The 22,692-nt window shown below is 36.7% G+C and overlaps 1 protein-coding gene across 1 annotated transcript in view; it reads right to left on the reverse strand.

Annotated features, from left to right (window-relative positions):
* The window catches only part of LOC123659182 (ubiquitin-conjugating enzyme E2 Q2), a 29,422-nt gene extending 8,176 nt beyond the window's left edge, over nt 1-21,246 (reverse strand). The window contains exon 1 of the mRNA XM_045594435.1: nt 20,964-21,246. Within this exon, the coding sequence (XP_045450391.1) occupies nt 20,964-21,125 (162 nt within the window). The 5' untranslated portion in view covers nt 21,126-21,246. The remainder of the gene's footprint in view (nt 1-20,963) is intronic.
* Nucleotides 21,247-22,692: the final 1,446 nt, after the last annotated feature.

A 22,692-nucleotide genomic window follows, 5' to 3' on the forward strand; every position in this document is an offset into this window, starting at 1 on the left:
TGTAAAAAAAAAAGTAATCATAAGTGAGTCATATAAACTCTAACATACTTATGATGATATGGATGTAAATCCATATCAGTTCCAATAAATCATTAATTTAAGTCAGAAGTCGGAAATGACGTTGGAGTACACTTTATTTACATAGATTGTATTGGTACGTTATTAGCAACATTTTGATTCATAATTAAGAAGTATTTAATAAGGATAAAAATTTAATAAGAATATTGCACACATCATATTAATGTAGTTTTAATAAAAATTATTTCAGTTAAACAGCACAAGCCAACTGCTGAAATTTTAGAAAGAGAGAAAAATTTTAAAAATCTAGTTTTGTATTTATAATTTCAGCTGTATCAGCACAAATAATATCACAAGTCTGGTTCAATTCAATTGCTCTACTCACAAGGCCATTATAAAATTTTGTTACAATAACATCTTTTATTTGCTATCTACGAAGTACACATTGGTATAATTTACAAATTTTTACAAACTGATGATAATTTTTCAACCTTAAAAAAAGAAGGTTACTCAATTTGACCGTATATATACGCCACCAACCCGCCTGCCCAGCGTGGTGTGACTATGGGCAAAACACATGAGTTCGCGCTATTTTTTGGCGTGGTCTTGTGGAGGCCTGTGTCCAGCAGTGGACTGTGATAGGCTGAAATGATGAGATTATATATATATATATATATATATATATATATATATATATATTATAACCGTAAATGAAATCGTAAATATTAAAAATAGCATGGTGTCGTCTCCTGTCAAAGATTTTCATTGTAATATGAAATTTTGAATAGTTACGAGTTTCTGTAAAGAACTCACTACAGACGGCGCCACGGTTTCACACGGATCAAAAATTTCGATCTAGCGAGTACATCATTCCATAGCATAAATGGCTAGAGCGCTGACACGGTCAGTCGGAGACGCGGGGTCGATCCCCGCTGGAGCGGTCAATTTTTAATATGATATTCAAAAATGTTTAGAATTTCTAATGTGTGGGTAACACAAAAATAAAATCGTACATATTAAAATCAGAATAATAAACAAAACTACAAGACATGTGGAATAACATACCACCGGTAAGTGCTATTTTAAAGTAGTAAAAGCAGTCGGAATTTTACTATCCACCCCTGTTGTATCTTTAAATTTACTAGGACCAGTTTTGAAAAAATATATCATTAATTTTTGAAGATATACTTCTTTAGGCGCGTTATGAATAATTGTGTTTGCTCGCAAACGAAAAAAAAAACCGACTTCAATTACATCGACGAGTAATACAACGTAGATCGACGATAAAATAGTCAAGTAACTACGCGTTATCAAAGATTACTCAAAAAGTAGTTATCAGATCTGAATAAAATTTATATATGACCACATGACAAACATCAGCTTTCGATTAAATTAAAAATTATTAAAATCGGTACACCCAGTAAAAAGTTATTGCGGATTTTCAAGAGTTTCCCTCGATTTCTCTGGGATACCATCATCAGATCCTGGTTTTCTTATCATGGTACTAAATTTGGGATATCCCCTTTCCAACAAAAAAAGAATTATCGAAATCGTTACATCCAGTAGAAAGTTATGCGGTATAATACAACGTAGGTCGACGAAAAAAGCGTCAAGTAAAAACGCATTATTAGATATAACTCGAAAAGTAGTTGTTGGATCTCAAATAAATTTAAATGGGACCAATTGGCACACACCACCTTTCGATTAAAACAAAATTTGTCGAAATCGGTGTACCCGGTCAAAAGTTCTGATGTAACATACATATAAAAAAAAAAATACAGTCGAATTGAGAACCTCCTCCTTTTTTGGAAGTCGGTTAAAAAATGTTGAGAGTGAAATTTTACGATGCGCGCGCATCACTGAAACACAAAAACTTACAACAGGTACGGCAACGATTGATGGAAACAGCTGTATTTGTTAAGAACGGAAGATTCGCCCGCCAGATAACGCGATCTTTTTTAAGATGTGGAGCTTGCACTGCGGTTGAAAGAAGGCAGCTTGAACATCTGTTGTAATTTAAATAAATCAAAGTTTTTCAATTATTTTTGTTTCATTTAATAACGTCAATATCAACTATCACATTTTAATTAAGTATCTCTATCTCAATCAAGTAAGGGTTCACTATCTGTGTCGCTCACACTTCATCAAATCAGTCTATTGGTCTTCCTCTAGCTAGAATCTTAAGAGTTACGGCCTTGTGGAAAGCCACAGGTACATCAGAATCACTTCTAAGTAAACTAATAAAACACTTAAATAATAATAAAATAAAAAAATGGCCGCAATTCGAGAAATAAACTAGTAAGTGTGATACGGTTTTAGAATCGCTATTAAACGCACTAACTTTTAAAGCTACTTGCCTGACTCACCTAGTATATTTTTTTTTAGTGTGGCCAGTTAAAACGGGGCTAAGTATTTATTTTGAATTTTTGGTTGGGCAAATGGTGACATTGTACTTCCGAGTTAGAGAAATTGACTTTAAATTTCAGTTCAGACTTTAAAGAAAAAGTATTCAGGGTTACATTAGACAAAAAAAATCCAAAAAAGTACATATCTGTAGCAGCAGGGATGAAGAAACCGTTACAGACTGTAGATTTTCTCTAATTTTTTTTTTGAACGTCTATAATTTTTAAAATACAAGACCTAGATTTTTTTTATATTTTTCTGACAACTATTATGACTTAGCCTTTTACCCGATTCCGGCTTGACGTCGACTTCTGGGACAGCCTGTATGTATTGTTTATAAGTATGTTTATCGAAAAAAAAAAAAAAAATGTAGCTATATACCAGTTGGCTGTTACCTATAACACAAACATTAACTTGCTTACTTTAGGAACAGACGACCGTGTGTGTATTGTGTAGATATTTATTTATTTATTTATTTAAGTGCCAATATCTTCGGAGTAATTGTTGTTTTTCGAGTCTATACATCTGTCTGTTCTGCCTTTGATATAGCTGGGTGAATTACTTTCAGCTTTCAAGTTTTTTAGAAGAGAAAAAAAAGCAATATGATTAAAGATCAGAAAATGAAAATAAAATGCTTACAAACCACAACGAGACGATACAAAAGAAAAATATCGGCCATGATATATCTGCTTGATGAACTGAAGCAGAACCGTTATATTAATGCAGATCATCATTCGCTTTTGACTGATTCGGATGCTGGAGTGAAAGACCTTGTTGCTCGAACTGCTTTAAAAACACAAACGGGAACTATGGTGAAAACAAAGTATTCGCCGGCATTAAGAGCGTTTGCCTTGAAGCTACATTTTTATTCGCCGAAAGGTTATCTTTACGTGAGGCAAAAATTTAAAACATGCTTACCTCACCCCCGAACAATCAAAAAGTGGTATCAGTCGGTTGACGCTAGTCCAGGGTTTACGACAGAAACCTTAAACGCTTTAAAGGTCAAAGCTGACACTGATGGTTATCCTTTGATTTGCAATTTGGTGATGGACGAAATGGTAATAAGGAAGAAAGTCGAGTGGGATGGTCACAAAACGCATGGTCTAGTGGATTTTGGAAACGTTATGATGGAAGGCGACAATATGGAGGAAGCTACGCAGGCACTAGTATTTCTTGTAACTGATATAAACGGAGCTTTTAAGGTGCCTGTCGGCTTCTTTCTAGTCAATGGTGTAACAGCAGAACAAAGAGCATGTTTAGTTCGACAGTGCCTGGAGTTTTTGCACCCAACTGGAATAGAGATCACCTCTCTGACTTTTGATGGATGTCCATCTAATGTATCTATGGCAAGGGAATTACGAGGAGTGTTCAAATATCCTAATATCAAAACCGACTTTGAACATCCAATCACCAAAAAGCCAATACAGATTTTCTTTGACCCTTGCCACATGCTCAAACTCGTTCGAAACGCATTTCAAGTAAATGGATCCTTTTTAAACGGTGATCGTCAACTGATTAAGTGCTCGTACTTGGAAGGCCTTAATGAAAAACAAGAAAGAGAACATTTACACTTGGCAAACAAATTGCGCCGGGGTCATATATTTCGCCAAAATCAAAAAATGAAAGTGCGTCTAGCGGTGCAATTATTCAGTAACAGCGTTGCTGATCAACCTTAGAATTCTGCTCACAGTTGCAAATTGCTGAATTTCAGGGAATAGATGCTACTGCAAGTTTTTTGAGATTGATCAATGATTTATTTGATGTCCTCAATTCACGTAACATGAAGCAACTGCAACTTAAAAAACCAATATACGCCGAAAATAAAGCCAATGTGTTCCATATTTTAGATAAGGCTGAGCAATATCTAAAGTCACTCAAATTAGTGAATGGGCCGCTTGTAATTGAAACTATACGAAAAATTTGATTCATTGGGTTCATTGTGTGTATCCATAGCCTGAAAAAAATGTACGTGGCTCTTGTAAAGCAAGAACGAAAGATTGTGTACTTGCCTGCTTATAAAATAAGCCAAGACCATTTAGAACTCATGTTTGGTAATATTCGAGCTCATGGGGGTTGCAATACCAATCCAACGTCAAGGAAATTCCAATCCATTTATAAAAAGTTGTTGGTCAAATCCGAATTGCGCGATTTTGAGTCTGATAATTGTAAAGCTCTCGAAACAGTAGCTTTACTGACCTGTTCGTCTACTGGCAAAATAAACAGCAGTATTGAAAAATTGTCTATATAGGAAGAAAATGAAACATCCGAAAATCGCAGCATCGTGTAACAGCCCTTATTTGACGAAGAAATTGATGTTTTGGTACGAGACATTTCGGAATTTAATCTTCAAGCTGTAACATATATAGCAGGTTTTGTGGTACACGCACTGCTAAGAAAGATAAAATGCGATTTATGCATCTCTGAAATACTACCGGATACCATAAATTCGAACCATAGGTACGGTAGACTCTTAATATTAACTAAAATAATGCCCTGTGTTCTTGACATATATTTTGTAATCCATTATTGTTTAATATCATTTCAGATTCATCCAGCTGAAAGACAAGGGAGGGTTGATATTTCCATCTAATGATGTAGATATTATATGTATGTAATAATTGTGTTTGCTCGCAAACGAAAAAAAAAACCGACTTCAATTACATCGACGAGTAATACAACGTAGATCGACGATAAAATAGCCAAGTAACTACGCATTATCAAAGATTACTCAAAAAGTAGTTATCAGATCTGAATAAAATTAATATGTGACCACATGACAAACATCAGCTTTCGATTAAATTAAAAATTATTAAAATCGGTACACCCAGTAAAAAGTTATTGCGGATTTTCAAGAGTTTCCCTCGATTTCTCTGGGATCCCATCATCAGATCCTGGTTTCCTTATCATGGTACTAAACTAGGGATATCTTCTTTCCAACATAAAAAGAATTATCAAAATCGGTACACCCAGTAAAAAGTTATTGCGGATTTTCAAGAGTTTCCCTCGATTTCTCTGGGATCCCATCATCAGATCCTGGTTTCCTTATCATAGTACTAAACTAGGGATATCTCCTTTCCAACAAAAAAATAATTATCAAAATCGGTACATCCAGTAGAAAGTTATGCGGTATAATACAACGTAGGTCGACGAAAAAAGCGTCAAGTAAAAACGCATTATTAGATATAACTCGAAAAGTTTTCCCATTTAAATTTATTTGAGATCTAACAACTACTTGTTAGATCTCAAATAAATTTAAATGGGAAAAATTGACACACACCAACGATTAAAAAATCGATTAAAAAAAATTGTCGAAATCGGTCTACACGGTCAAAAGTTCTGATGTAACATACATTATTAAAAAAAAAAAAATATAGTCGAATTGAGAACCTCCTCCTTTTTTGGAAGTCGGTTAAAAAGATGGAAATGATCATTAAAGAAACATTGATTAAAGAGGGAAAATTTAAATGCACACAAATATTAAAAAACAAGTTAATTCCTAAAGTTCTAACCATTTTATCGGAAGCCATATATTTAAAAGCATAGATTTTCATCAATACGACCAATCACCAATGGCCAATCATTTGGTACATTTAACGAAAGCCGTGATGGAGAAGTATATTGATGTGCGTCTTCATCATATACTGAAGCCACCAATACTGTCAAAAAGACACGTACTTAGTAAATATTTACATTTCACGGGACAGTAAATTATGGTATAATTTTATTTTAATAAATATTTTTTGTAAATTTAACGTGTTCTGTTTTTGTAATAAACATTATTTGTTTTTACCCTTACACGAAGTATATTAATAAAAAATGAATAAAATTCTCATCGCATGATTTTATCGATAAATGCATTGTCACATCCCTAAGGAGTTCACCGACGCTGTTTTTTACGTGTATGAGTGTATTCGTACAATTGATTTCGTAGTGTGCGAACCACAGTGCGAACCACAGTGCGAACCAATTAGAGGATTAGAACGCTAGTTGTGTAAGTAATGAAAACGCACCCATCTTTAAAAGTGGCGACAGCGGTACCGGACTTATTTCGTGGTTAGGGCTTCTGGGCTAGGGGTATATCTCTTTCTTTCTTCAATCTATGGTTTTACTCGACTCAGCGCATGCTCTTACTAATTCAAAATGAGCTATCATAGTTTTTATAATGCATACGTCAAAAGATACGTTTATAAGACGAAGAAGTCCTGCCAGGACGATGTGATAAAATTATGGAATACAGCGAAGCAAAAATTCCCGAAGGAAGAAGAGTTAATACATCACATTCAACATGAGATTGAACGGCTTCTAAGAGAAGCCACTAAGAGAAAAGTTCGGTCTACAAATATCAACAAATTTTTATTAAGAGTTACAAAGGGAAATTGTTTTTAATTTTTTTTGGGTTGTGAAATGCGATGACCAGAAGTGCCGGAGTGATCTGCATATGATTCTTCACAACCGTTTTCTGCCCCCTACATACTATCACTCAGGTTGATGGACATTTGACAATTCCGGACTTTAAAGAGCATGGCGGAAAGTCATTTGCTCCATTTCTAACACGCCACTGCCTACCGATTCAACCACTGAATGCCTTCATCAGCACGCCTTATGATCTCTATTGCCAAGTGTGCGTGATGATTTAGAGAAAAGATGCTGCAGTACATGCGGTATTTACTTTGCATCTAGCACAAGAGCTGCAGCGCGTATGTTCCGCAAAGTACGACCCTCACGGATTGTCACAAGACGAGCTAATGAGTTACTGTGCGCAAGCGCCAACTCTTTCTTGAGATCGCGCATGATTCTCCATGGACTGAATTAGAGTATTCTTTTTTAACCGACTTCCAAAAAAGGAGGAGGTTCTCAATTCGACTGTATTTTTTTTATGTATGTTACATCAGAACTTTTGACTGAGTGGAGCGATTTCGACAAATTTTCTTTTAATCGAAAGGTGGTGTGTGCCAATTGGTCCCATTTAAATTTATTTGAGATCTAACAACTACTTTTCGAGCTATATCTAATAATGCGTTTTTACTTGACGCTTTTTTCGTCGACCTACTTTGTATTATACCACATAACTTTCTACTGGGTGTACCGATTTTGATAATTCTTTTTTTGTTGCAAAGGGGATATGCCTAGTTTGGTACCATGATAAGAAAACCAGGATCTGATGATGGGATCCTAGAGAAATCGAGGGAACTTCTTGAAAATCCGCAATAACTTTTTACTGGGTGTACCGATTTTAATAATTTTTAATTTAATCGTAAGCTGATGTTTGTCATGTGGTCACATATAAATTTTACTGAGATCTGATAACTACTTTTTGAGTAATCTTTGATAACGCGCAGTTACTTGACTATTTTTTCGTCGATCTACGTTGTACTACTCGTCGATGTAATTGAAGTCGGTTTTTTTTTTTTCGTTTGCGAGCAAACACAATTATTTAATCACAGTAGTTACGATTTAAGTATTCTATTGTTAAATTTTTATTACACTTATAATTAAACTCTCAGCAATATTGATTACTAGTTGTAACTAGTCGTAAATAAAAGCAAGAAGCAATTTTTCTTTTTCTTTTTCCTTTTAACCGACTTCAAAAAAAGGAGGAGGTTACTCAATTCGACCGTATATATATATTTTTTTTATGTATCTTCGGAGATAACTTCTTCGTTTATGAACCGATTTGGATAATTCTTTTTTTGTTGAAAAGGAGATATTCATAGTTTGGTACCATGATAAGGAAACCAGGATCTGATGATGGGATCCCAGAGAAATCGAGGGAAACTTTTAAAAATCGTAAGGGTGACCAGTAAATTTAATCATATTTTCATTAAGTACTATAAAGCACTACTATTTAATGAAGGTCTGGAGTCGATCTGATGATGGAGAAGAAAGATAGTCGAGGGAACTCTTCAACAATTTATAGCAATTACCTGCTTTTTGAACTTAATTCGTTTTTATTGATGAGAACTTTGCACCTGTTTGAGTTATAAGTGGCATTACAGTCTGATGATGGAGACAAAAGTTAGTCGAGGGAACTCTTTAACGATTTATAGCAATTACCTGCTGTTTGAACTTAATTCGTTTCTATTGATGAGAAATTTGCATATATATGAGTTATAAGTGCCATTTCAGTCTGATGATGGAGACGAAAGATAGTCGAGGGTACTCTTCAACGACTTATAGCAATTACCTGCTGTTTGAACTTAATTCGTTTCTATTGATGAGAACTTTGCATATACATGAGTTATAAGTGCCATTTCAGTCTGATGATGGAGACGAAAGATAGTCGAGGGTACTCTTCAACGACTTATAGCAATTACCTGCTGTTTGAACTTAATTCGTTTCTATTGATGAGAACTTTGCACCTATATGAGTTACAAGTGCCATTAAAGTCTGATGATGGAGACGAAAGATAGTCGAGGGAACTTTTTAACGATTTATAGCAATTACCTGCTGTTTGAACTTAATTCGTTTTTATTGATGAGAACTTTGCATATATATGAGTTATAAGTGCCATTTCAGTCTGATGATGGAGACGAAAGATAGTCGAGGTTACTCTTCAACGACTTATAGCAATTACCTGCTGTTTGAACTTAATTCGTTTCTATTGATGAGAACTTTGCACCTATATGAGTTACAAGTGCCATTAAAATTTGATGATGGAGACGAAAGATAGTCGAGGGAACTTTTCAACGATTTATAGCAATTACCTGCTGTGTGATCATCTGTGTCGCAGGACCAGGTTTGATGATGGAGCCCATAAACACTCGAGGGAATTTCTCAACAATTTACAGCAGTTACCTTTTGCTGTTTGACGACCGCTTTGATATAATGGTGCATGTACCGTGTCGGCGGCGCCTAAACACCGACGGTCGCGGGTTCTATTCCCGCTCGGAGTGCATATTTATGTTTACACAAATATTTATTTTCGGTCTAGTTGGTAATCCTTGTGGTTCTCCCAACCTAGCCTCGGAGAACACGCTAGGCTGTCAGTCCCGGTTGTTATTACGTACACCTTATAGCGAACTTTACTCATAGTATGTCGACGCGTTAGCGCAGCGGTCACAGCACCGTCTGTTGCGCTAGCGTTAGTAGGTTTAATCCCCGCGCACGACAGACATTTGTATTGGCCATATAGATGTTTGTCATGATCTGGGTGTTTGTGCTTGTGTATTGTGTATGTTTCCGAACCCTCGACATAAGAGAATAAGCATCCTTGTTAGGTCTACCCGTCACTAAAAATTGTAAAATAAAATAATTTTTAACAAAAAAAACCGACTTCAAAAAGAAAACTAAAAAGTGAAAAATAAATTTACTTAGTACAAAGTAATTCGTATTTTGATTTAGTTAATCAGAAATTATTAAATAAATATTTTATAATTTTGAAGTTGGTGCCAAGTAAATATTACAACAACCTGGCTACTATAAATACAAACAACACACACACACAACAAACAAGTACAAAAAATATTATTAGATATGTCAAAACAATAACAGAATAATAACAGTATTCAACCTAATAGTCAATGAAACAAATTATGAAAGAAAACTGAATACAACTTACGAGTAAGATACTAGAGTAGTTATTGTTTTACTTGGCACCGACTTCAAAATTATAAAATATTTATTTAATCATTTCTGATTAACTAAATCAAAATATGAATTACTTTGTACTAAGTAAATTTATTTTTCATTTTTTAGTTTCCTTTTTGAAGTCGGTTTTTTTTTGTTAAAAATTATTGCAATAACAATCCAACGCGTTTACGTATGAAACCCATATTTTGATAAATCTCACGTGAGATTGGGGGAGGGGGTTGAATAAAATCTCACGACATCTCACCAGGGGGGTGGGAGGGACAGAAAATTTAAAAGACACCTCACGTAATTTATGGACGCCCCCAAAGGAGATCCAAGTGTAAGTACCATGATAAGGAAACCAGGATCTGATGATGGAATCCCAGAGAAAACGAGGGAAACCCACGAAAATCGTGGTGACGACTAATACGTTTGTTAATTTTTTTCGTCTGCTTACGTTGTATCACTTGTCGATGTAATTGAAGTCGGTTTTTTTCTTTTGCGAGCAAACACAATGTTTATTAATTTTCAGTACATAAGCGCTGATTTTTGAACTATGTAATGTAGTTTATATTAGAAATATTATAATTATATAAAATATTATAATATATTATATTATAATATATTATATTATAATATATTATATTATAACATACTAGCTGATCCTGCAAACATTGTTTTGCCATATATGTAGTAGTTAGACATAGGCATTCGATATACACAGAAAATTTCATAAAAATCGGTCCAGCCGTTTCGGAGGAGTACGGTTACTATCATTGTTACACAAGAATTTTATATATAAGATTACATAAAACAAATTTCATCTTTGTCATGTTCCATCTAATAAAAGTTCAAGATGTATTGTACAAAAAAATAAGTAAACTTTTTTCATTGACTATCGAGATACTAAGAACAGACGTATCCTACATCGCAATATTAAATGTTATTACTGAAAATATATACAAGAACCCGACAACAATCTTCGGGGGGGCCCACCAGACACAACACCCGTCTGGTCGGAGAATCCTCCCTTTATGATCCAATTGGGGATGAGGAACTTTACACCTGTTTATATCTAAGAAATCCTTCAAAGACATAGTTTTCCTCAAAATTTTACTTTCACCACAAAGCATTAGACGTATTTAACACACTTTGCACTAAACATAATTATAATTCTTAAAGTTTTACAGTAAAAGTGAGTGTTTATTTTTCCATCCTAACTTCCTTAGGACAATTTGTTCTTGTTAAAGCCAGTTGCAGTTGCTAGGTCATCATAATGATGACCGTTTTATCATTTATGGTACGTAATAAAAATATTTAAGCTAGCTCTATGACAATATCCATCTAAGTTGTGATACAATATTTTTATAGATTTCAAGATTGGTGATAAACCAGGAGAAGCACTTAGTGATCAAATTACATACTACGGGTTTTTTGCCTGGTATTAGTTTGTTACTAATACTAACTAATAGTTTTATTTTACAATGAAAGTTTTTGCAGATATCGTTGAGTTTATGTTAACATCACTTCATCACATCATTTCGACTTATCGCAGTCCACCGCTGGACATAGACCTCCACAAATTCGCGCCAAAAATGGCGTGAACTCATGTGTGTTGCCCATAGTCACCATGCTGGGCAGGCGGGTGTGTAACCGCAGGGCTGGCTTTGTCGCACCGAAGACGCTGCTGCCCGTCTTCAGCCTTTGTATTTCAAAGCCAGCAGTTGGATCGTTATCCCGCCATTGTCGGCTTTTTAAGTTCCAAGGTGGTAGTGGAATTGTGTTATCCCTTAGTCGCCTCTTACGACACCCACGGGAAGAGAGCGGGTAGTTATATTCTTTCCTGCCCTAGCCACACAGCTTATATGGTAACAACCTATACATAATCTCAAATTCTTAATATTGCCTTTGTGCTATAGCATCGCATTAATAAAAGTAACTGGTTAACTATTGCTTATTGTGACAGTAACTAGAAATGCAATAGTTTTTATTCCCCGCATTTATAACTAAGCCATTACTTAGATATAAAGCATTACGATACCCAACATTTAGCCCTCAGCACCTAGAATTCTGTGGTGCTAGATTTAATATCTTTGACCGTGTTGGCTCTCTGATATTGATGTATGTGTTCTGTTAGGTATATCATATCATCAAAAGTATCAACTAGATAATAGGAACAAACAAAAATTAAAAACAATTGTTTACATATATTTTAAAATTGTTTTAATTCCACGTACGAACACTAAGGAAAGTGGCACACAGTTGTCATAATTATAAACATAAAAACAGTCATGTGCTTAAAACATATGTAAAATCAACAGAAATTCAGAAGCAAATACAAATATGTATATAGCTCATCATAATTTTTAATTAAAATAAATAACTCGAGGTAGGACACAGCAAGATATATCCTGATCAAAAATCTGGTCCAGCCTGACCGGGAGAGTACCTCAAACTTACAGAAGATCACAGCTAAATAAAACTGATCTTAAGTAGCGATAGCGTTGTGTTCTTGTGGTGAGTAAAGTAGCCAGGGCTCCTGGGGAGGGTCGCGGGTAGGGTCGGTAACGTGCTTACGATACTTCTGGTGTCAGGTTCGTCTGGCGTGTAAGCGTTTTTAATAATAATAATAATAATATTCTTTATTGCACACCATTAAAAGATACGGATAAGGCGGGCTTATCGCTAAAAGAGCGATTTCTTCCAGACAACTTTTGGGTATAGGACAGCGCATAGAAAAGCGGTTAGGAAGAGTACAAATAATTGTTATAGAAATTAGAATACAACACATTAGATTATAAAATTATACATACATACATACATACATACATATGCTTACACACTTACATACATTCACTTATACACATATCGCACCTTCGGTGGAACAAGGGCTTCAACTCCACTTTTTGTAATTTTACAGGAGAGCCATTTTAAAGTTTTTTTTACATTCCGAGTCGTATTATTCGTCTTTGTACTGCTTCAAAGTGTTTGTTCTTTGTATGAAATAAGACCTATTTATTTGTGAATATGGCCATGTAGTTTGCAAGTGCCAAATATTTTTTGTTAATTGCTATTAATATTTTTTTCAAAATAAGGTGTACATTTATGCCTTTGTTCCACCAACATTTAAATCGTTTTGTAATTATGACCATATTTATCGTTCGTGTTTTAAAGATTTTGAAAAATAGAAACTAGTTTATTTGTTGCAAAAAATGTTTTATTTTATAATTAAACATCTTTTTTAGGAACTTCTGTTGAAAAATCTTAAAAAACTCTAGCGAAACTCTTTGGAATTTGCCTTTAAAATTAGCGTCAATATTAACGTTATAAAATCTTTGTCCATAGTAATCAGTCCGTTTTTACTTTACTCTTACAAATCAAACTCACTTACTAACTCCACTTAAACAAATCAAAACTAACAAACATAAAACTACAAACAATCTTCATAGTTATTGTTGTACAGACCACTTTGGCATTTTACAGTAAATATTTAACAAAAAAAAAAAAACGATAAAAAGAAAACGTAGGTATCTAAGAAACTAAAATAATAATAGCAACCATGCTTTCATAGAAAACAAATGAATAACGTAGCACGAGATCTATCCCTTAAAAAGGTATCTGTAATTTCACCCCATCTCATCCCGTGGGTATCGTAAGAGGCGATAGAGGAAAAACCACTAGAGGGTGGGCATCAGCGCCTTCTAAGCACAGCCTAGCAAGCGTGGCGATTACGCCAAATCCCCCTAAATGGCAGACACGACAAAAAATTGTCCCCCAGTCCCCGGCGGCCCCGCTAATCCTGGCTACGGTGGAGGCCTAGATAACAGCGGGGCAGGAGGCTATAATCTCTGGCAGAAGCCAGGCCACCACACCCAACGACGAGACTTGGCCCTGGCAACATATAACGCTGGATCGGTGCTGGGTCCGATCTTGTGGGACATTGGTTACGACTGGGTCCTGCGAGGCCGTCTCCTCCCCGGGATGGGTGTCATCTGCTACGCGGATGACACCCTCGTTTACTCTCGGGGACGAGACTACAAGGAGGCGGCGCGGCTGGCCGACGTCGGACTCGACCTCGTGATCAGCCGCATAAAGAGTTTGGGGCTTCGGGTCAGAATTGACAAGACCGAAGCCCTCCTCTTCCGCGGGACCGGACGTAAGGGACCTCCACCGGGGGCTACCCTGCAGATCGGAGAGGGGAGGGTCAGGATGAGCTCCCAAATCAAATATCTGGGTCTCATCCTTGACGGAGGGTGGACCTTCGGCCCACACTTCGCTGTGGTGGGACCGAAGGTCCTGAAGGTGGCGAGTGCACTGGACAGACTCCTCCCGAACCTCGGAGGACCCAGCGCCGCCTGCAGGCAGCTATATTCCGGAGTCTGCCGGAGTATGGCGACGTACGGTGCCCCGGTTTGGGCGGATCGCCTCACTGCGAGGAATAAGGCCGCGCTGCGGTCTGCGCAGAGGATCATCGCGGTGAGGGTGATCCGGGGGTACCGTACGGTATCGTGGGCTGCAGCTACTGCTCTAGCCGGCGATCACCCGTGGGAACTCGTGGCGGAGGTCCTTGCCGAGACCTACTCATACGTCTCGGGTAGGAGGGCTCTCGGTGAGAACCCCACGTTGGACGGGATCCTACGGATGCGCCGGATGGGGCAAGAAGCATTAATGCGGAGGTGGGGGGAGGACCTGGCGTAGCAGCCGTATGGCACACGCGTAACGGCTGCCTTGCGCCCGGTCCTTGAGCGGTGGATGCGCCGTAAGCGCAAACCCCTCACCTTCCGTCTGACGCAGGTTCTCACCGGGCACGGCTGCTTTGGTGAATACTTGTGTCGGACGGCCCAAAGAGAGCCGACGACTGAATGTCACGATTGTGGCGCGGCGGTGGACTCTGCTCAGCACACCCTCGAGGTGTGCCCGAGATGGGCGGCGCTACGTCGCGATCTGACGACAGTCCTCGGAGGGGACTTGTCACTGCCGAGCGTTATCACCGCGATGCTCGGCGACGACGAGTCCTGGAAGGCGATGGTCTCCTTCTGCGAGACAGTAATGTCCCAGAAGGAGAACGACGAGCGGATGAGAGAGGGGGCCGCCGACGAGGCCTCCGTCCGCAGACGACGAACGGGGGTGCGTAGGAGGCGCTACTTAATGCGTTTCCAGTAACGCCCCTGTGCCCATGTCGGGCCGGGATGGGAACCCGGTCCTGCTAGACATGGCGTCGTCGGGATTGTTCAGAGGTGAGCCGGACAGTCCCATGGAGGAGAAGTCTGGTCTTTTCGCCGAGGCCAGCCTGTCGCTGGAGGGATCCTGTTGCCTGCAGATCCGGGACCCTCCAATTAAAGCGGCTGACCAAGTGCTAGGCCGACATACGGTCTAGGAATGCCTACCCGGGCATCCTGGATATCACCCGTAAATGGGTTACCCTGCGAAATCAAAAAAAAAAAAAAAAAAAAAACGCTGCGGACCGACGCGAAGCTCATTGAGTTGAAAGAAGCTCTCAGCAGGTTGAGCTGGGATATTATAGGCTTATCTGAAGTCCGAAGAGAGGGAGAGGACTCGATGTCTCAAGTCTGGCAACCTGCTGTACTATCGGGAGGGCGACCAACAGTCCCAGGGTGGTGTCAGGTTCCTCGTCCGCAAGGTTCTCGTCAACAACATCGACGTCATCAGGAGAGTGTCGAGCAGGGCGTACCTTATACTCAGAATATCCAAGCGGTATTCGCTAAAGGTCATACAGGTTTACGCACCGACCTGGACACATCCATATGACTTAGTGGAAGCTATGTATGAGGAAATCTCTACAGCCATACATAGCTCTACATGCCACTACACTGCTGTGATGGGGGACTTCAATGCGAAGCTAAGCAGACGATGCGGTGATGAGTGAGTGGAGCAATTTGGATACGAGCAACGGAACTCCCGGGACTGGCTACTGACTGACTTCATGGAGAAGGAGGGACTCTTTATAATGAACTCCTTCTTCAGGAAGCCGGAACGGCGCAAATGGACCTGGTTGAGTCCCGACGGCACCGTCAGGAACGAGATAGACTTTATCATGTCGACGAACAAGCACATATTTAGTGATGTCTCAGTGATCAATGCTGTGAAAACAGGAAGTGATCACCGACTTGTCCGAGGCACATTGAATACCGATGTCAAGTTTGAGAGGGGTCGGCTGATAGGGTCTGCGCTTCGACCTGCGCCTGCTCAGATTCAAAACCCCGAGAGCTTTCAACTCGAACTCCAAAATCGCTTTGGCCTGTCGCCTGGCCGACTGCGTATATGTGAACGAGCTCAACGACGGGCTGGTGGAAATTGCCCGTGCGGTGGTGTCTAAGTTCTTCAAGACCCGCTGCCAAAAAAAAAAGAACCAACGCAGGACCGATCGTCGTCGAAACCATTAGGGGAGGCTTATGCTCAGCAGTGGGCGTCCATGAGCTGGTATGATGATGATGATGATGATTTTTTTATTTTGGTGGTCTTCAATGACGGTGGCTGGGATGCTATCAATTTGAGGCACATGCATTTCTTCGATATTCTGAATGACTTTGTCATCATTTAACATCATCAAAACTTTTCGACTTTGGGATCCCATTTTTCCCTGAAAATTTAACTGTATAACTTAGAATAAAGCTTCAGAGTTTAAACAGCAACACCATTTTAAAATTAAAAAAAAAAAAAATATTTGTCACAGTGTAATCAACTACTCAGAGTTAGAAAGGAATTCGGTATGAGAAAGTATAAATTGTTTTTATGCCTATTTTATAAAACATGTATTGGAATAACAACACCACATTTGTTCATAACACTATAAAATAATAAAAATGTTGGAAGTACAAAGTCACAAATGTTGCAATGGCTTTGTCTCTCCAAACATTTGCTCACGAAAAAGGCATAAGTGTGCTAAATATGACTTTGTCTCTCCAGGAATATCAAATATCAAAAGGCATATTTACCTTCGCGGCTTTGGCGCTCCAAGATAAAAACATTGCGCGCAGGGGCAACGGCGCAACTGACCAATGAGACGATGTCGCGCCAAAACGCCCACCAATTCGATCCAAAATGACAAAGACACTATTGCCGTGTAGGGACTTTTAAAGTGAATCTAATGGGAGTCTTTGTCCCACTAGATACTAGAGTGTTTTTTGGGCATTTCTGCATATTTAACTCATTTTACGATTTTTTGTAAGATACGCCCTTGTTCCACCGAAGGTGCGATATATATATACTCATGCATATAAATATAAACAATTCAGTCAATTATGGCGAATTAAGCGACAAATAGTGAGCCTTAAGATACTTTTTGAGGAAGAGAATTCCAGAGCTTAACAGTTGCTGTGTGATGTGGAATTTTAAGAACCAGATTTGAGTCAGATCGAAGGGACCGACCATGGGTGTTGCAGAGAAACGCAAAACGTTCTTTGAAGTAGTGAGGTGTGTCACGATGGAATAATACACAATATAATAACGAGAGGATATGAGTCTTCCTGCGAAGACGGATTGGGAGCCACTTGAGTTGCTTACGAAAGTTAGAGACATGGTCATATTTGCGGAGACCAAATATGAACCATATGCAAAGATTCTGAAGGCGCTCAAGCTTATTCAATTGCTCCTCGTTGAAGTCAAGATAACAAGTATCAGCATAGTCAAGAATTGGTAGAAGTGTAGACTATGGTAAAAGCGTACCATCAGGTAAGCCGTGCTCTTATTGGCCAACCTAATAAAAACAAGTACATATAAAATTACTCTTACTCTATATTTGCAAATTTTAGAAAATGGAATTTTTCAGGTCATCGCACATAAGACTAAGATTAAAATTTAAACACAATCTTAACTAAGGCAATGAACTGATTTCCCAAGATACTTCATACCTGAACTAAAAGACTAATGACTTCACAGTCCTTTTTATATGTTCCAATTATACCCACTTTTGTGTCATCGTACAAAGCTGAGTAGCCTGTATGTAGGAAAGATGTTGAGACCAGATGTTTTACTTGACCTACTTACTGCAACAATGGAATCCGATAGGCTGAATGGACAAAGTTAACATGTCAACTGGATAAAAAACCAAATTTTTAATCTCTTTAAATATGAACCATTGCCAATACTTCTATATTCAAAAAATGGTTACAATGCTGTAAAATATAATTAGCCCAAGTACTCTATAGCCATTATTATATTCATTAATGCTATTTACAGTCTATTCTAATTTATAATCTTTTAAATCAAACTTGATCTGATTAAAAAAAATGATATATGAAAAAAAATAAATAAATGATGTAGAAAAAAATATCAAATTGAAACAATGAATGTAATCTAAGTAAATCCACTTAAATTACATCAATAATTATCATATTTGAAAGTACCTTTGTACATCTTTCTTTATATATATTAATTGTCATTTTGTTTCTTTATGGTATACAATAAAGAGTATTTATTATATACTGAAATGAGGGTCTTACAATAATTTTATATAACTATAAATGATGATAAAAAACGACATAGTATAATTTATTTAATTTCTCAATAATTTATGTACAAATCTATCATTGCATTACTACAGTCATTTTAATAGCACAGTAGCATTGCATAAATACTGGATTTGCCAATGCTTCAACAAATATGATAACAATTTATACAATTCTCGTTTTTGTAATTCTACTGACTCACCATCACAAATGGAACTAGTCTGAACACAATTTCAGTTCCTATAACTAAAATATTTAGAAAGTGAAACAATGAAATGCGTACTATTAGATACAGGATTACATAGATGATATTGATATTTTAACTGAGATAGGGCACAGCAAGAAATTGCCTGCTCAAAATATGGAGCAGCCCGACTGGGGTAGTACCTCGACCTTACAGAAAATCACAGCTAAATAATACTGTTTTCAAGCAGTGTTGTGTTCCTATTGGTAAGGTGACCAGAGCTCCAGGGGGGGCATTGGGGATGGAATTGGCAATGAACTTGTGATGCTTCTAGTGTTGCAGACCTCTATAAACTATGGTAATCGCTTACCATCGGGTGAGCCGTAACTCTTGTTTGCTGCCCTAGTTATATAAAATATATATATATATAAAGATGTGACTTAGTGATGCTGTATTTCATGCAAAATATTACAAAAATTGTATAAAAACACAGTTAATGTATTTTTTTAAAGAGTAACTGTGGATTTTTTTTCTAGTTCTTCTCTTCAGAACCTGCATTTTCAACCGGTGGTAGCATCACTTTTAAATATAATTAAATAAATAATAAATAATAAATATCTACACAATACACACACGGTCGTCTGTTTCTAAAGTAAGCAACTTAATGCTTGTGTTATAGGTAACAGCCGACTGGTATATAGCTACATATATTATTTTTTTTTTTTTTTTTCAATAAACATACTTATAAATAATACATATATAAATTTATAAATAAATATTTATATTACACCCAGACTCGGGGTGGGAATCGAACCCACAACCCTCGGAGCAGAAAGCAGGGTCACTACAAACTGCGCCAACGGGCTAGTCAATAATTAATATTTAATATTTTAATTTGTAAAATGATGTTTCAAAAGAGCTTTTGCCTATTAGAATAAAGATATTTCTGATTTAGATTTTGAGTTGGAAAACAACAGTTAACCTTATTTTGGCATTTATTATACCTCATACATTATTATACATATCTCATTGTTCTACTGCAGCCTTTCCCAAAGTGGACGTTAACACACCCTTGTGGGCGCTGCAAAACTAAATGAGTAATAGTGGTGGCAGTAAGAGCCTAGAAAAAAATGGTGGTGTTGTGTAGAGGCTTGGGAGGCTATTTGTCATTTAATCTATAAGCACTTTTAGACACCGACTGAGCTCTCGACTCTCGACTACAACTAGTGAAAATCAACTAATATTAATTAAAAGATTGCTCAAAGGGGGCACTTAATTTATTCTCAAAGTGAGCAGTAGAAAAAATAAGTTTGGGAATCCCTGTTCTACTGCAATAAAAATTCTTAGTAGTATTACAATAAAATTCATGTTTACAAATTACGTTAAGGGCTTTTTTTCTAGATTGTTTACATATAATGAAGAGAAACAACACAGTTTCAATAAATTATTACTTAAAAAAACTTTTTAAAACGTTTAAAACTTTTTTTTATGATTGGTAGATATTAGTAAATCATTACCATAATAATTGCTTGTCATAAAATAAGTGACAAAAACATGTAATAATAAAATATTTCATGACTATGATTTATTTATTTTTTAACCAACATCCAAAAAAGGAGGAGGTTCTCAATTTGACTGTATTTTTTTATATAATTTTAGTTTTTATTGTACAACTTCACCTCTTTATTTGTTTTTATTAAAAATATATCAGAGGAAACACTACAAAAAAGAAAATCAATAACAATATAAAGTATATTTTTAGCATATGATAGACAGTTGAATGGCTAAGATTTATTTTTCTATTTGGACAAACAGAAATCTTATTATATTGAACTCTTAGATGTCACAAAAAGCAGGTAACAAGCATGACTAACAGTCTTTGTCCCAAAATCGCGCATAAGTACCGTTATTTAAACAAAACAGATGTTACCCTCGATAAACGTAGCTGTAAAGTTTCACCTAACACGAATAGTGAACTGAAACTTGACTAATCAATACGATGATTCGTCATGGACCCGTAAAATCATTCGAGGTAAAATGTCATATTATGATGAAAAACATGCGCGTACTAAGAAAAATATAACTAAATATGAAATGTAAATAAACAACGTCGATATTCCACATAATTTCACGTCGCCAGAAACGCATTATAATCCATTTCAATTAGAAAATAATCACTTCCGTAAACCTTTTGTTGACAGCCCTGCCCTGATAAACACGACCCTTTATCCTAACAACGATAATCAATACACGCTATCATTAACTTCACTTCTTAATTTTTAATATAAAAAATAAACCACTAGAATAAGAAGTGCACTCACCGTAATATTTGCGTGTATTTCATATTTCTTTCCATTTTTGCCAACGAATCTGCAGGTCAGTTCGTCGACACTAGCTGACATTATCTGAAACCGCTCATGGTTTTTAGGAAACACTTGTTCTAGAGTCTTTATTTCTAACTTAAGGGTATTTAAGCAAGCCATTAGTGTACAGAAACACTAATTTTTAAACTAAATAATTATTTGCCACATTAGAATACATAGAAATAGTTTTACGTTCACTCCCGACCAAGCAAAATGGCGGAGAGCAATGGCGGACATTTACAAATACGAATATTGACGGTAGAGGGCGCTAAAAATAACATTTATTTTATCGCTACGAGTTTCAAAAGCAAAAAAAATGCAAGTGCTGATAAAATAAAATAATAAAGGTAATATTGTAAAATATGACAATGTTCCTCAACTTATATGTATTCTATTGATAAATTGATTAATAATTTTCTCACCAGATTGTTTTTTTTTTGTTACTTTTATAGTACAATGACCCGTGATATAAACGACATATGAATTTTTTTTCTGTCTTTGAATGTGTATTATCAGCATTTTCTACCATACTTTAGAAATTGACGGTACTTTCTTTTTTTAATTATTTCTGAATTCAAAGAAAATCTATTTTAGATTAAAGCAAATTTAATAGTATCTAGGAGAAACTAGGAACTAAAGTAGGTTTACATACAACAAAGTATAATAAAGTAGGTAAACTTACAATATCAGTTGATTTAGGTTTTTAGTTTTTAAAAGAACTTAAATCATATTGAGAAAAGTTACTAATAACAATTACAAATATGATCAAAGCGTACAATTGTTTAATTTACTAGCTGAACAAATTGTAGGCATTGATTATTATTTTTAAACTGAAGTTCATGTGACTTACAAAAATATTTTAAAAATATGATGCTGTTATCAATTTCAATTGCTTACGGATGCTATTGAAATCTATTATAGATTTTAAGGTTTGTCGTACTAGGTACATGGCAATACTAGTTGTCACAGTGACAGTGGTTCAAAAATATCAGTGGCAAACACGGTCTTATTTAGCGTAAATCGTGCGTAAATCGTTAAGCACGAGCGAGATGGGAGATGGAGATGATATTTTTTATAGACTATAGGAACGGGAACAAGATGGCGCTGTATATTCACATATTAAAAATACTGTATATTCATATTTTAAATTGGCACTGACAGTCACAGTCAGAAGGTATATTTAACCAACTTCAAAAAATGAAGAGGTTACTCAATTCGATCGTGTATATATATACACGATCTAATTATATATATATATATATATATATATATATATATATATATATATATATATATATAGTGCTGTGTGGCTACGGCACTAAAGAATTTAGCCACCCCCTCTCTTCCCGTGGGTGTCGTAAGAGGCGACTAAGGGATAACAATGTTCCACAACCACCTTGGAACTTAAGAAGCCGACCGATGGCGGGATAACCATCGAACTGCTGGCTTTGAAATACACAGGCCGAAGACGGGCAGCAGCGTCTTCGGTGCGACAAAGCCAGTACTGCGGTCACCAACCCGCCTGCCCAGCGTGGTGACTATGGGCAAAACACATGAGTTCATGTTATTTTTGGCGTAAACTTGTGGAGGCCTATGTCCAGCAGTGGACTGTATAGGCTGTAATGATGATGATATATATATATATATATATATATATTATGTATGTTCGGGGATAACTTCATCGTTT

The sequence above is a fragment of the Melitaea cinxia genome, chromosome 13, assembly GCF_905220565.1.
Source record: "Melitaea cinxia chromosome 13, ilMelCinx1.1, whole genome shotgun sequence".
Classification (NCBI taxonomy): Eukaryota; Metazoa; Arthropoda; class Insecta; order Lepidoptera; family Nymphalidae; genus Melitaea; species Melitaea cinxia.